This window comes from Cetorhinus maximus, chromosome 18 (assembly GCF_964194155.1).
Source record: "Cetorhinus maximus chromosome 18, sCetMax3.hap1.1, whole genome shotgun sequence".
Lineage (NCBI taxonomy): Eukaryota > Metazoa > Chordata > Chondrichthyes > Lamniformes > Cetorhinidae > Cetorhinus > Cetorhinus maximus.
Genome location: NC_135896.1, coordinates 91844236 through 91860739, shown reverse-complemented (window position 1 = coordinate 91860739; position 16504 = coordinate 91844236). Strand labels below are relative to the sequence as shown.

At 44.5% G+C, this 16504-nt stretch overlaps 1 protein-coding gene across 3 annotated transcripts in view; it reads left to right on the top strand.

Annotated features, from left to right (window-relative positions):
* LOC144693355 (spectrin beta chain, non-erythrocytic 1-like) overlaps nucleotides 1-16504 on the top strand; it is a 559404-nt gene that overhangs the window by 472110 nt on the left and 70790 nt on the right. For all 3 annotated transcript variants that reach the window (XM_078563183.1, XM_078563184.1, XM_078563185.1), the window contains exons 25-30: nucleotides 1266-1470; nucleotides 2907-3281; nucleotides 4150-4394; nucleotides 5623-5761; nucleotides 7726-7810; nucleotides 10576-10772. In XM_078563183.1, coding sequence (XP_078419309.1) covers nucleotides 1266-1470; nucleotides 2907-3281; nucleotides 4150-4394; nucleotides 5623-5761; nucleotides 7726-7810; nucleotides 10576-10772 — 1246 coding nt within the window. The remainder of the gene's footprint in view (nucleotides 1-1265; nucleotides 1471-2906; nucleotides 3282-4149; nucleotides 4395-5622; nucleotides 5762-7725; nucleotides 7811-10575; nucleotides 10773-16504) is intronic.

The window sequence follows — 16504 nt, the reverse complement described above, 5'->3', positions numbered from 1 at the left end:
CTGATAAACCACACCTGCCTACATTTGATACTTTGCCCTCATTATGTAGTTTAAAATCCTCTCTACTTCCCTAGTTATGTGATTTGCAAGAACATCAGCCCCAGCATGGTTCAGGTGTAGACCGTCCCAACGGTATGGCCCCCACTTTCCCCAGTACTGGTGCCAGTGCCCATAAACCAGAATCCACTTCTCCCACACCAGCCTTTGAGCCACATGGTCCAGCCAGTAATCCAGAGATTATAGCCTTTGAGTTTCTGCTTTTTAATTTAGTGCCTAGCTCCTCATGCTGACTATGCAGAACCTCTTTCCTCATTCTACCTATGTCATTGGTGCCTACATGGAGCACGACAATTGGATCCACCTCCTCCCATTGCAAGTTCCTCTCAAGCCCTGAGCAAATATCCCAAACCCTGGTACAGGGCAGGCAACACAACATCTGGACAGTTGCTCTTTGCTACAGAGAGCAGTGTCAATCCCCCTCACTAAACAGTCCCCTTCTACCAGTACATTCCTTTTTGCTTAATTATATTATTCACTTGTTTCTGTTGCTTTTCTTTATATTTTTATAAACTTTACCACCAGTTTGTATACTACCCTGAACCTTAGGACTGGAGCAGGCCTTAACCACTCAGCAGTTATTCACCAAACAGCTGGCTCCTTTCCCTGTAGTAGAGTAAGAACTAATTCCTATAGGGTGAGAAAGGTTAAAAAAAGCAAAAAGAAACAAACACTTCCTTTCCCCCCTCACCGAACTCCCTCACTCACCAAACTCTCAGATAAGCACCCTGTTCCTCAGCTGTACTCGTATTTTATGGAACCATAACTGAACCCTTCCTCCTTGTGAAATTTACTGAGTGTCTGCCGTTGTTGGTCATGCCCATTCATTTTGCGCAAGTTCACCCGGAGACATTTCTTCTACTTATGATTGTTGTGGGCCTTCTCAACTTCCAAGAGCGGCCACATCGCGAGCTCCACATGATGCATACCGTGCAGATGCTGCCACGCTAATTAATCAAGAGTTGACAGATAATTGTCAAATAATTTAGTCTGTGGCACCCCTTTCAATTCTCACTCGACATCCTATTCCTCAAAAGGATCAAACAACTTCTTCCACTCGACTGCACTTCGTTACTCCACATCAGCAAGCTTGCTTCTTTTTTATCTTTCAGCCCTGGGTGCAGTGTGTTTATGTTGCACCCGCCATTTAGGATGTAAGTCGCAAAATATTGTTGGAATCAACTGGTAACTGCCTGATTGATTTACAGTGAGCAGATAATTAGGCGCCAGGGACAGGTGGACAAACTGTACGCAGGACTCAAAGACCAAGCAAATGAGCGGAATAAAAAATTGGAGGATATATACCATCTCTTTCAACTGAACCGTGAGGTAACAGATCTGGAGCAGTGGATTGCAGAAAGGGACCTTGCAGCATCTTCACAGGAACTAGGACAAGACTATGACCAAGTTACAGTGAGTACTTATCTGTTGAGTAATTGGCAATATTTAAAAGCACTGTTATCATAAAACCTTTCAGACAGTTCCCTTCTCCTCACGATGTTTTTCCTGATGCAGTTTTTAAGATCTGTTTAGTTCTATTTTAGTTTATCTTCTAGATTTTGGTTTGTAGGTGAAAAATTTGCGAGGACTTCAGCATCATAGGACTTAGGAGCAGTAGGAGGCCATTCAGCCCTTCGAGCCTGCTCCGCCATTTGATAAGACCATACATGGCTGATCTGACTGTGGTCTCAATTCCATTTTCCTGTCTGCCCTCCCATAACCCTTCGGTCTCTTGTCTCTCAAAAACCTATCTAACTCAGCCTTGAATAAATTCAGTGACCCAGCCTTCACTCCCTTTGGAGAAGAGAATTCCACAGACTAATGACCCTCAAGAGAAAAAATTCTGCTCATCTCTGTCTTAATAGGGAGATCTGATTCTTAAATTGAGTCCCCTAGTTCTAGTCTCCTCCACAAGGGGAAACATCCTCCTGATATCCACCCTATCAAGTCCTCTTAGGGGAGAACATTCGGCTCAGCAAGCGGGGGTGGGGCCAGCTCGCTGAGGCGTAAAATGATGAGGGGTGACGTCGGGCGTGCATCCCGACGCCATCGCGCATCATTTAGATTTTCAGTTCGGCAGGCGCGCAACCAAGTCAGCTGCGCACCCGCCAAACTGTCAAAGGCCTATTAAGGTCATTTAACTAACAATTAAAATAATTAACGGAGCTCCCCGTCCAACCTTAAGGCTGGCGGGTTGGCGAAGAGCCCAGGCGGCCTTCGCATTTTTCGTGGAATCTCATCCACGGGCGGGATGAGGTTTCATGGATGATTTTAAATTTTCTCAAACATCTTTATTGAAATGAATGCACATGTCCAAGCTCATGTGACAGTTTCACATGAGGGGACATGTCATCAAAATTTTTTCAACACTTCATTGAACTGTTAAAACTTAAAACTCATCTCCCTGAGGCACTTCTCCCGACTCAGGGAATCCCCCACCGCCCGCACAGGTGGCACTGAGCGCTTCCGGGCACGGGTCACACAGGGCGGACCTTAATTGGCCCGCCCGCGTAAAATGGCGGCGCAGACCCGATCAGGGGTGCTGGTCGGGTCCGTGCCTGCCCCGCACAACCTCTTCCCCACCACCCCCCCCCCCCCCACCCCCCACCCCCCCACCCCCACGGCGGGGGGAGAATTCTATCCTCAGGATCATATATGTTTCAATAAGATCACCTCTCATTCTTCTGAACTCCAATGGTTAAAGGCCCAGCCTGTTCGAGCTTTTTTCATAAGATGTCGTTCATTCCAGGAGTGAGTCGAGTGAACCTTCTCTGAACTGCTTCTAAAGCAATTATATCATTTGACAAGTAACGGTAACACATTCACTTGGCTTTGCTTTGCTCTCGTAGTTGCTGAGGGAAAAGTTCCGGGAGTTTGCCCGGGAGACGGGAACAATTGGCCAGGAACGAATGGACAATGTGAACGTGCTGATAGATGACCTCATTGACTCAGGTCACTCAGAAGCGGCTGACATTGCAGAATGGAAGGACAGCTTGAACGAGGCCTGGGCTGACCTGTTAGAGCTGATAGATACTCGCACGCAGCTGCTGGCTGCCTCCTACGAGCTTCACAGATACTTCTACGATGGCAAAGAGCTCCTGAGCCTGATCCAGGAAAAGCACAAGGAGCTGCCAGAGGAGCTGGGCCGTGATGCAAACACAGCAGAGTCTTTCCACAGATTGCACAATGCATTTGAACGCGACATTCATTCCCTTGGAATACAGGTACTGTACAATGCCACTTAATAGGAACTTGAGCACAGACAAATAGTTACACCACAACATACAGATGCCGATTTCTCCGGGATGCAGTACACGAGTAATTTGAGGCATGCCGTATGTTAAGTGTACCACGGAAGGAAGATATCATTTTGGACCAATGGTTCCAAAGATTTATAGAATTTGAGGGCTATTGCTTAACTCATGTCTAAGTCTGTTGTAGACAAATTGACAGTGATTGATTGCTGTGATTCATCAACAGCTACATTATTCTTTACTGATAAAACTAACAGGATGGTAGAAGATTAACTCGGTAGAACTTGTCCTTTTTTCATTTAGCAGATCCTGTGCTGCTGCGTATTGTGACATTATACTAAAGCTTTGTACACGAGGTGGTAGAAAAACATACAGGTTACAGTCACATAATGGAACTGTTACCCTATTTTTTTCTCTCTCTGTTAATTTTATTTGTTTGGCTGTGTTGCCTTATCGGTGTTGATTTAAAATATGGCAATATGTTATTCTTTAATGATAATATCCAAAAGTTTTGGTTCTTGTTTTAATTCTTTCCTACGATCTGTTAAGTCGTAATTCATAAACTGGTTGTAGGCCCTCAAAATAATCTTTTTTTTTGGACCCTCCTGCAAATCACTAACATACAGAGTCTGCACCCAGTGTCATTTTGAATTACATTTAGTATTGTTCTTACATTTTTGAGTGAATGGAATCGTACAACGTTGCTCCAGAATTTCGGCAATTGCAATTGGAAACTTAACTACAGATAAAAGGTGCAGGTTGAACGACATGCAGGTTCATTACTCGTTCCTGTTTCTCCCCCCACCACGGATAAGGAACTGAACCTTCTTGTTAACAGGTTCAGCAGTTCCAGGATGATGCCGGCCGTTTGCAGACGGCGTACGCAGGGGATAAAGCGGCCGCCATCCAGAAACAGGAGCAGGAGGTGGTCGAGGCCTGGAAAGCACTTCTGGACGCTTGTGACGGCCGGCGTACCCAGTTAGTCGACACGGCTGAGAAATTCCGCTTCTTTAGCATGGTCCGAGATTTGATGTCCTGGTTGGAGAGCATCATCAGGCAGATTGAAACGGAAGAGAAGCCACGGTAATTCGCAACTTATTTTTCTTGGTAGTACAGAACTTTAAGTGTTGCAGAAAAGAATGACACGTCGCTGAAGCATTTCATCTTCAGGGAGGCAGTGGCAAAGCTGTAAACAAAAGTAATTATAACTGAGCACACAACAATAACATTTTCCAAGCTTTTTTTGCTTATTAATTTCTAAAGCTCTTGGTTTGTAATTTTTTTAAAGCTGGTAACTATAATTGAGGGCGGGTTATATAGATTGCTGCGTTTCCATGGGGCTTTCCAAGTCACATGAGCCTGTTACCCAGCCCACCAATAAAAGTATTATATTCTTATTAATATTACAGTAACCATTTTAATTATTTTATAGGCCTGGATTTTACGAGGTGCCATGGTCCCTGAATAAAATGTCGCTGGGGAGCCCACCCAGGGAAAGAACAGCTGCCTTGCCGTCATTTAATGGCCAATTGGCCGTTAGTAGGCTGGTACTGGGATTTACCCCCCCCCGCCTCAGGGGACTGGAAGCCACAACTCAGAGAGCTGAGTCCCAGCAGCGCCAGGCAGGAGCGGTGGCCATTGCTGGGACTACAGGCAGTCCCCAGTGGAGATCATTGATTGGTCACTGAAGGGCCTCAGGTAAACCAAGGGTGGGCGGACCGCCCAAAGCCCTCAACGCCACTGCCACACCTCTCCCCCTCCCTCTAAAAATTTCCAAAAGGTTGGTGGAGGGGCAGGTAGCAGAGGGAAGGTTACCCACTGGATTTTATACCCACCCCCCAGCCTTCAAATCCACCAGCTGCGAAGTGTAAACTCCGACTCATGGAGTATATAGCATGCTTGGCTCAGATCACCAGGCATAAGCCACTAGGGCAAAACTTATTTGATCCTTGAGATGGGACGCCAACCTTGAAGTTATTCACTTGTGGCTATCACCTCACATGATATATTCTGCTAAGTCTTTGAGGCCATTTTTAAACTATCATGCTAGCGTCCCAGTGGCCTACTTCTCAGTAACACCTGAGGATGTGTGCTGATAGATTAACAACTGAGATTCACTCAATTCCGACCCGATTCTTTCAAATAATAGTCATTAAATAAACATAGCATTTCCTTCGCTTTTCAAAAAAAAAAAATTGTTTTGTCTGAGGTACTGGGGAACCAATGATTCATACAACTGAGTCGATTATATATCAAGTTCCACCTCCTGGTGAAATTAAACATCATGTTCAATTGCTGTGTTTCTTGATAGAGATGTCTCCTCTGTGGAACTACTGATGAAGTATCACCAGGGAATCAGAGCAGAGATTGACGCCAGGAACAGAAGTTTCACTTTCTGCATCGACCTGGGAAAGACAATGTTGGCCCGCAACCATCATGCTTCCGAGGAGGTCAGAAGGGGCAGGATGTTTCCATGGTCTTATCAATGTGTTTCTCCTGCTTTGGCGCATGGCCGTTTGGCTTCTAGCTTTGAGGTTTTTGGAGCTGAACAAAATGCTTCCCAAGCACAACTCAGTGGAAATCCTCACCTCCATTGTCATTTACTTAAAAACGCAATAATAATAGATCTTTGCGGCCAAATAGGAAAATGCATGTAGGATAACGCAGTCTGAAATGTGCGGATATGTAAGTTACCACGTCGTGATACATTTTCCTAGTCTGCACTTCATTTGTCTAACGTGTGTCAGAAAATCAAGGAGCAAAATTCCTGCGATACCTGTAACTTTCCAATGCACACAGGTGGTTAGTATGGTATCTCACTTCTAGTGCACACTGAGAGAACTGAGGGTGTAGTCTGCTACATAATATATGGTGATTACGTAGTTTATAGTGTACCATTTAGATGGTGGCGTAGTGGGTAATGTCCCTGGACTAGTAATCCAGAGGCCCAGGCTAACGCTCTGGGGACATGAGTTCAAATCCCACCACGACAGCTGGTGGAATTTAAATTCAATTAATAAAATCTGGAATTGAAAAGCTAGTCTCAGTAATGGTGACCATGAAACAATCATTGTTTGTTGCAAAAACCCATTTGATTCACTAACATCCTTTAGGGAAGGAAATCTGCCCTCCTTACCTGGTCTGGCCTACATGTGACTCCAGAGCCACACAGCAATGTGGTTGCCTCTGAAATGGCCTAGCCAGCCACTCAGTTCAAGGGCAATTAGGGATGGGCAACAAATGTTGGGTCTTGCCAGCGACTCCCGCACCCTTTGAAAGAATATTTATTTTAAAAACACATGAGCTGGCTTGTTCTCTGTGCAAAGGCAGACACATGGAATGTACTATATTTAGGATCACATATAGGTTATGGCATGCTACATAGATTGGTCACCCATCCTAATACCCCTTTCTGTGGCTTGCAATCAAATTTTATTTGATTATGCTCCTGTGAAGTGCCTTGGGATGTTTCACTGTTAAAGGCTCTATATAAATGTAAGTTTTCATCGTGGTTTTGGATTAATAGGTAAGAACAGACAGGAATGAGAAAATGCCATCAGCTCATCCAAGCTCACCTATCAAGTGTTTTAACTCTTTCAAACTGAATCCAATTGCATTGTGAACCCCCCCTCGCCCCCACAATGTCTTGTTTCAGTACCTTACCCGACAGATTATTCTATTTATTGCCTCCCTTTTGATAAAATAATTTATTATTCCGCATCAAAACAATGTGAATTTATAGAATTAGAACATATATCTGATATCTAAACTAGTGACTATCTCGTTTACTGCAATGCCCTCATAATACCTAAAGAGTGCGTTGAATTTCATAGTAGTTTACAGAAAAATATGATGTGCCACATTCAAATAATGTGTTACATTGGCGGGCGATGGATGGAATGCATGTAGAAATGAAAGCATGCTTTTATAGCTGCTGGGATGGCTGAGGGCTACCAGTGAAATTCATCATTCTTGTAGATAACTTAGTGCTCTTCCTCACCCCTCCTCATCCACCCGCCACCCATGCATTGTCCCCTCCCACAACCCCAAGGCACCCACAAAGGAAATATTCATAGATGGTTGTGTGTCTGGTGAGGTTCAACAGATTCTTTCATTTCTGGTTTGTTTAAAAGGAAAGCTGACATTACTTTTCTGTGTATATTTTTACCATCTGAAATTGGTGGATGTATGGCTTTTCAACTGTAATATACACTGAACTGTTCAAGCTTCACAAATACAAACAGTAATCACATTAGTCAGAGCGGCTTAATATATCATTGTCTGGAATACACTCCAGTATAATTATCATCTCAAAGCTAGCAAAAACCCCTTGATAACTACCTTCAAAAGTCACTGTGTAAAAATGGAAATGCCAAAATGTGCTATTGATGTTTACAAATCCTTACCCTTTTAGATTAAAGAAAAACTGGTACAACTCACAGAGAAAAGAAAATCCATGATGGATAAATGGGATGATCGCTGGTACTGGTTACGTCTTTGTAAGTGAAATACTATCCATGTATCTTTCATACCCTTCAGTGCAGTATCGAGCAAATATTGCAGTGTCAGATGAGATGTAAAACCAAGGCTCCGTCTGCCACCTCAGGTGGACATTATAGATCCTATGGTACTATCTTGAAAAATGGCAGACAGGTTCTCCCCAGTGTCTTGCCCAATGTTTATCCCTCAAACAACATGACTAACGAATTAGCTGGTGATGAACTCATTGCTCTCTGTGGGAGTACCCTGTAATGTTTCCCTACATTGCAACAGTGATCACACTTCAAAAGTTCTGTATCATCATTCTACTGAAGGAAGTTGATAAAGCATTGTTAATTGAATTTCATATTTGCACAGGTTTCGCTGATTTCAGCCCCAATTGAAGCTCATGTTGTAATACGCAGATCATGAATTTTTTTATCAGTCCCTGTCAGCTGTTACAGACAAAAGCATTCTCATCTCAGCAAAAACCCATCGCAATTGGATTAATCCATAACCTGCGTTAGAAGTATATAATCTAATCAAGCAGAGTCAGCATGGCTTCATGAAGGGGAAATCATGCCTAAATTTATTAGAATTCTTTGAGGAGGTAACAAGCAGGGTAGATAAAGGGGAACCAGTAGATGTAATATATTTGGATTTCCAAAAGGCATTTGATAAGGTACCGCACATAAGGTTACTTAATAAGATAAGAGCCCATGGTATTGGGGGTAGTATATTAGCATGGATAGAGGATTGGCTAACTAATGGAAGACAGAGAGTTGGGATAAAGGGGACATTTTCAGGATGGCAACCTGTAACTAGTGGAGTGCCACAGAGACCAGTGCTGGGGCCACAATTATTTACAAAATATCAATATGTCTTAGATGAAGGAAGTGAATGTACTACTGCCAAGTTTGCGGATGACACAAAAATAGGTGGGAAGGCAAGTGATGAGGATAACACAAGGAGTCTACAGAGGAATATAGACAGGTTAAGTGAGTGGGCAAAAACTTGGAGGATGGAATATAATGTGGGAAAATGTGAGGTTATGCACTTTGGCAGGAAGAATAGAGGAACTGAATATTATTTAAATGGAGAAAGACTGCAGAAAGCTGCAGCACAGAGGGATTTGGGGGTTCTTGTGCACGAATCCCAAAAAGCTAACATATAAGTTCAACGGGCAATAGGGAAGGCAAATGGAATGTTGGCCTTTATTTCAAAGGGAATGGAGTATAAAAATAGGGAAGTCTTGCTAAAACTGTTCAAGGCACTAGTTAGACCACACCTAGAAAACTGTGAACAGTTTTAGTCCCCTTATCTAAGGAAAGATATACTGGCATTGGAGGCAGTCCAGAGAAGGTTCACTAGGTTGATCCCGGGTATGGAGGGATTTTCTTATGAGGAGAGGTTGAGTAGGTTGGGCCTGTAATTAAATAATTTATTATTCTGTCTCAAAATAATGTGAATTTATAGAATTAGAACATATGTCTGATATCTACACTAGTAACAATATCGATTACTGCAATGCTCTCATAATACTAAAGAGTGCATTGAATTTCATAGCAGTTTACAGATGTAAATGTTGGATGAAATGTTAAACCATAGCTTTGTCTGCCCTCTCAGGTGGACATAATGGATCCAATGGTACTCTCGACCTTATTGAGTTTAGAAGAATGAGAGGCAACCTTATTGAAACATATAAGCTTCTTAAGGGGCTTGACAGGGTAGATGCTGAGAGGTTGTTTCCCCTTGTGGGAGAGTCTAGGACCAGAGGGCATAATCTCAGATTAAGGGGGCGCCCATTTAAAACAGAGATGAGGAGGAATTTCTTCTCTCAGAGGATAGTCAATCTGTGGAATTCTTTACCGCAGAGGGCTGTAGAAGGCTGGGTCGTTAAGCATATTCAAGGCGGAGACAGACAGATTTTTAATCAGGAAGGGAATCAAGGGTTATGGGGAAAAGGCAGGAAAGTGGAGTTGAGGATTATCAGATCAGCCATGCTCTCTTTGAATGGTGGAGCAGACTCGAAGGGCCGAATGGCCTACTTCTGCTCCTACGTCTTATGGAACTTGGAAGCATCCTGTCGAAGGAGCTGTCCCCTAGGGGACATGTTGCTGGGGCAACTGTGCACACTCATATAGGGTTGTGCAAACAGTACCATATGTCCATCAGATGTGACATGGTGCCAAAGAGATTGCATAAACATGAGGAAGACAGTATGCTAAAGTGAATGACAGAGCGGGGGAAAAATGAATGAGGCAGCCAGGGACAGTGTCCCCTGAAACATAAGGCTCCATTTGACTGTACGGACAGTGAAGGCTGAAAGTCAACTCTAACTTTTCCCTATTATACATTCTGCATATAAGGCAGCAAATGATGTGATGATAGACATATGACAAACTCATCTTTCAACCTGTCTTAGATGTAGGGTGAAGGGGGGACATGGTTTCATTAAAGTTATTGAATTACTTTGGAAAAAATATTTAAAAATAAACCTTGCAAATAATGGAATTGAAGCAAAGCAAGTAACTGTTTCTAAAATGGATTTAATATTCACTTGCTTAGCTGTTTAGTGTAGATTTTCACCACAAGATGGCACTAACTCACAGAGCTAAATTAACCAAACATAGTGGCTGTTAAAATCATTCCAGACATCCGGTTACTGTATGGTCAATGTGCTGATGCCTACATCTGCAATAACCTAAACATTGGCAAATCAAAAGGTGTGGTTCTTTTTGTCCGCGATAACTGTTTGCACTGTTGTGTTTTTCTGCTTTTCCAGTGCTAGAAGTGTGTCAGTTTGCAAGGGACGCTTCAGTTGCTGAAGCCTGGCTGATCAGCCAGGAGTCCTACCTTAACAGCCGTGATGTGGGTAATAATGTGGATGAGGTTGAAAAGCTGATCAAGAGACATGAGGCATTTGAAAAATCAACAGCCACTTGGGAGGAGAGGTTTGCTGCATTGGAGAGACTTACAACTGTAAGTAAAAACAAAGAGGAGCATCCAACTTCACCAGGGAACAGGCACCGATCTTGGACAGGCTAAACATTCATTCACACCAAGCTGCACAGTTCATTAGAAGCTCTTAATACATGAGTACCACTTTTTGAAAGTGAGAACACAAGACTTTGAAAGCACTGTGATCCATTCTTTGGATTGTAATGTAGCAACACACCTTCGCAATTTTTTTTACTAGTTACATTTGTCCACAAACCCTAAGGACCCAAACTTTTAAACCCCCAGCCGACATCAACTAACTTACCATATAGTTTTTCTTAAATCCTGTTAGTGTCCAAACTGTGGACCTCACCTCCATTTTGCCTACATTTTATAAGGTAGTAGAAAACCGTCAGGAGTTCAGAAAAGGAAACAAAATGGGGCTATGGTATGAAATTGTTGTACTCAATGTTTAGTACGGAAGGCTGTAAAGTGCCTAATCAAAACATGAGGTGCTGTTCCTCAAGTTTACATTGAGCTTCACTGGAATAGTGCAGCAGGCTAAGGACAGAGATGTCAGCGTGAGAGCAAGGTGATGAATTAAAATGACACGGCCTCCAGAAACCCGGGGTTAGGCTTGCAAACTGAACGGAGGTGTTCTGCAAAGCGAGCACCCAGTCTGCGTTTGGTCTCCCCAGTGTAGAGGAGACTGCATTGTGAGCTGTGAATACAGTATACTAAATTGAAAAAAGTGCATGTAAATCACTGCTACACCTGAAAGGAGTGCTTGGGGCCTAAGTGTCTATCTCAAAGTGATTCGCATCCAGTTAATTATTTTTTTGAAGTGTAATCACTAGTCATGGACCTGAAACATTGGGCTAGATTTTACAGGTGGCAGTGGGGTGCGGGCGCATACTGTCCTTGCAGTCCCAGCGGTGCCAATACTCCATAGTGGGCAGGGCTGGGACCGCAAGCAGTCCCACAAAGAGGTGTCATGGACGCCAGAGACAGGTAAGTTCTCCACGGCTTTTTGGGTGGGGAAGGACCGAGCACCCTAAGGTTGGGTGGGGGGGTGAGCGGGACGAGGAGGCTGGGTGAGCAGGTAGCCAGTGGCCAACTGTGGTTAAGTGAGGTACCCTGTCCAATTAAGAGAATGCAAGTGAACTGATCATGTGAAAGCATTAACAAATCACTGTACAGTGTGAGCAATTGGGAACTGTAAGTCTAGTTCTGGAGATTTCTGAGTGAGCACGTATGATCTGGTGCTCTGCCCTATGTCTCAATAAACCATCACTGTATATTCTCACATCAGTCTCTCCCTGCTATTGATTGCAAGCAGCAGCTGATGAGAACATAGGAAGGCGTGCAGTTAGAGTTCAGTTGACCAACAAACTCATTTACTCAAGACATAAAAGTGGCGACGAGGATAAAGAACAAAAGAAAATAAATTTCAAGATGGGTGAGCAAAGCATTTGAAAGAGCACCTGTACTTACCATGTAAAATAGGCGACAGCCGGCAATCAGAGCAGAAAGCAGTGCTGCAGTTCAAAATGAAAATAAAACCCGGCAGAATCACGATCGTGGGGATCCCGCCAAAACCCAAGAAGAGCGCAAAGCCCAGCAGAGAAAAGCCGACAGAGACAGAGTTAAAAAATAAATGGTGATTGCTCTTAAAACAGCAATGCACTTTAACTGGTAAATACATGAAAAATGGCTCTGGACAGAAAATTATAAGAGACCCCAGAGAGAGGGCAACTCCACAGTAAGCCAAACACCTAAATTCGTCATTACCTGGAAAGCCTATCAGGGTGCAGTACCCTTGCAGTCATTCATGATGCCACAGTTTGGGTGTGTCGATCCATTTGACCCCATTGCAGATGACTGGTCTCAGTATGTCGAACGCATAGCGTTCTCTTTACTGCTAACGACATCACGGGGAGGGAAAAGAAGAGGGCGATTCTTTTGTCCTCATGCGGGTTCAAAACGTACGGGCTGATCCACAGCCTCATGTCACCTGACACCCCGACTCGAAGACTTTCGATGAGTTAATAAAAATTGTACAGAGCCACCTGAGACCAAAGCCCTGTTACTATGCAGCGCTTCAAGTTCAATTCAAGGAACAGGCTCCCAGAGGAAACAATAGCTGACTGTGTGGCCGTTTTAAAGGTATTACCTGAGCGTTGTGAATTCGGAACGTCCATTAGTGATATGTTGAGAGACCGGCTGATATGCGGGATTGGAGATGATACTATCCAAAGGCCAAACCTTGTCTAGACTTCAATAAGACACTGGAATTAGCTACCACGATGGAGAGTGCTGTCAGAAATTCTGAAGTTACAAAAGATACACAAAATGGCGCCGTCCATCTGGTCGAGTGGGACAATCCGGCATCAAAAGGCACAAAAACTTCGGACTCCACGGAAAGGCAGGAAACGCTCTCTAGCTCCAGACTATTGAAAAACAACAGCACTGTAGTGAAAACCCACAAAATCAATGAGAGAAATACACCCAGGCCTCCAGTGAGCGAACGACAACTCAAACAAGTCGCGTGCTTTTTCTGCCACCACTATGGCTACATAAGGCGGCACTGCAGAGAAACGTTAAAACAAAACTATAAAGATAGAAGAAAAATATCGTGAAATATGCCTCATGGAAGAGCCAGAAGAAATAGGATCAGACATCCATTCGTTATATAACCTTAAAGTGGGTAGAACCGAGCCAATCCATGTAGTCATTACAGCTAACGGACAACCCAGTAAGATGGAAGTCGATACGGGAGTGTCGATGTCCGTCATTGGAGAACAGACATTTAGATAACTGAGTAAAGGAATCCACCGTTTGAAGTTAGAAGTTTCGGACACAAAGCTGAGGACATATATGGGCAATGAAATAAGATGAAAGGCGTATGTCAAGTCTCAGCGTATGGAGATCAATCTGAGAGGTTGCCCATGATAGTGGTAGTTGGAGAGAGCTCCGGCTTAATAGGCCTCAACCGGCTCGAAAAGATTAAATTGAAATGAGCCAAAATTTTTCAAACTAACGAAAGACTTACAGGAATTGTTGCAAAAGTATGCTTCCTTTTTCAATGACGAGTTAGGAAGGATTCGAGGGCTACAGGCCAGGATCCATGTAGACCCAAACGCAACCCCCAGATTTATAAGAGCCAGACCAGTCCCTTATGCTCTATGGGACAAAGTTGAAACCGAATTGGACAGACTGGAAAAATTAGGCATCCTACAACCAGTGTAATTTTCTGAGTGGGCGGCACCCGTCTTACCTGTACTGAAGCTGGACCAAAGCGTGCGCTTATGTGGTGACTATAGGCTAACTATCAATAAGATGGCCAAACTTGATAGATGCCCGATACCTAAGATTGAGGAATTTTAATCAAAGTTGGCAGGGGGCACCACATATTCGAAATTCGACATGAGCCATGCCTACCAGCAGGTAGAGTTGGAAAAGGACTCTCGGGAATTCATCAGCATTAATACACATCGAGGATTGTATCATTACACACATCTATCCTTTGGGGTCTCCTTGGCGTGTGCTATTTCCCAAAGAATGATGGAAAACTTGCTCCAAGGATTGCCCCATGTTATCGTTTACTTGGGCGACATATTGGTCACGGGACTGACCAACAGTGAACACTTAGCAAATCTATAAGAGGCGCTCAAACTCTTCGCATAAGTGGGGGTACGTTTAAAATGAGAGCAGCGTCTGTTCCAAGCTAAGGAGGTAGTTTACTTGGGCCACAAGGTCGATGCGCAGGGCCTGCATCCTGCGGGGAAAAAAAAGTCCAGGCCATTCGCGAGGCACCTGCCCTGAGAAATACCACAGAGCTTGAGGCCTTCTTAGGCATGGTAAACAATTACAGCCGATTCTTCCCAAACCTCTCGACTGTACTGGCCCCATTGTATGCCCTGCTAAAGAAGAACCAGAAATGGAGTTGGCAAGTCCCGCACCAGGATGCCTTCCTGAAAGTGAAGCGATTGTTAAGATTGTCGGCCTTGTTGGTCCACTTTGACCCCAAGAAGGAATTAATTTTAACATGTGATGCGTCCCCTTATGGAGTAGGGGCTGTCCTTTCACGTCAAATGGCAGATGGCTCCAAACGACCCATTGGTTACACATCTCGCATACTCAGTGTCGCAGAGTGACGATATTCCCAGATTGAAAAGGAGGGCTTATCTATTGTGTTCGGCATCCGGAAGTTTCATCAATATCTCCACGGTCGCCATTTCCACATCACCTATCGCATCGGCTCACATCCAGAGATGGGCACTAATATTAACCGCTTACGAATACACTTTTGTTCACCGTTTGGGAACTCAGATCGCACATGCTGACACACTAAGCTGCCTTCCACTGCCAGCTAATAACGATTCCCCAGGAACTGGTCTTCGTGCTAAATTTTCTGGATTCAGACCAGACAAATCTGTGAGTGCACAAGCCGGGACCCACTATTGTCTAACCTCTGGGAACAGGTCTTGAATGGTTGGTCAGGTGGATCTAAATCGGATGAGATGAAGCTCTATTCTGATCGCAAATATGAACTCTCCTGCCAGGACGGCATATTACCCTGGGGAGCAAGGGTTATCGTGCCCCCGAGGGGGCGAAGGCCATTATTAGCCGAGCTACGTAGAGCTCACCCAGGCATTAGCAGAATGAATATGCTCGCATGCAGTTATTTGTGGTGGCCAGGCATGGACTTGGATATAGAAACTCTGGTCAAAAGCTGTCCCCAATGCAAGCAGGTTCAAAAGCTCCCCCCACCTCTTAGCTCCATTGCACCCATGGGAATGGCCGGGGCAGCCATGGGTGCACCTCCACATTGATTACATGGGACCCTTCTTGGGCGCATTGTTCCCAAGATTGACTCCCACTCCAAATGGATGGACGTCTATGAAGTCTAGTTGCACACACCAGCTGCCACCATAGATCTTTTGCGGCAGAGTTTTGCAGTCCATGGGGTGTTGGAGGTCCTCATGTCCAACAACAGGACAGCTTTTACCAGCGAGGAGCTCCACGGGTTCACAACCCTTAACGGCATTACCCATATCAAAGCCTCACCCTACCGCCCAGCATCTAACAGCATGGCTGACTGGACAGTCCAAACCTTTAAATTCGGGATGAAAAAGTTGGAAGAGGATTCCATCGGCATGAGATTGTCCCGGTTCTTGTTTGCACACCGGACCATGCCACACGTGACAACCGGCAATGCCCCTGCAGAACTAATGAAGAGATTTCTCCACACCTGCCTGACCCTTAACCTGCCAAATTTAGAGGGGAGGATGGAGAAAAGCCAAAAGCCGCAGAAGACCAGGCACAATGGTCATGGTCGCAAAAACTCTTTCACATGGGGGAGATGTGGTCCTTGTGAAGAACTTTGGAGATGGGCCTAATTGGCTGTTAGGCGAGGTGAGTGCAGTAACTGGACCCCTCTCCTATAATGTATCGGTAAACGGCCGAATGATTAGACAATACGTGGATCATCTCTGCAAAACCAGTCCCACAAGAAGAAACGCAGTCTTCATCTACGCTTGAGTTTGTGCCGCATGTAGAGGACAGGTCACATGACTTGGAAGCACCAGTGGGGCCCATGGGACCCGATGGGGTCGGGGAGACAAACCTGCCAATTTCCATTGTGGAACCTAATGGACAGCTGTTCCCTGAAAAGGAGGTCTCGGGAACACCAGCTAAGGTTGTTGAACTGAGACATTCAACACGCCCGAGAAAGCCTCCTAAGAGACTTGACCTGTAACTAGTTATTGTAT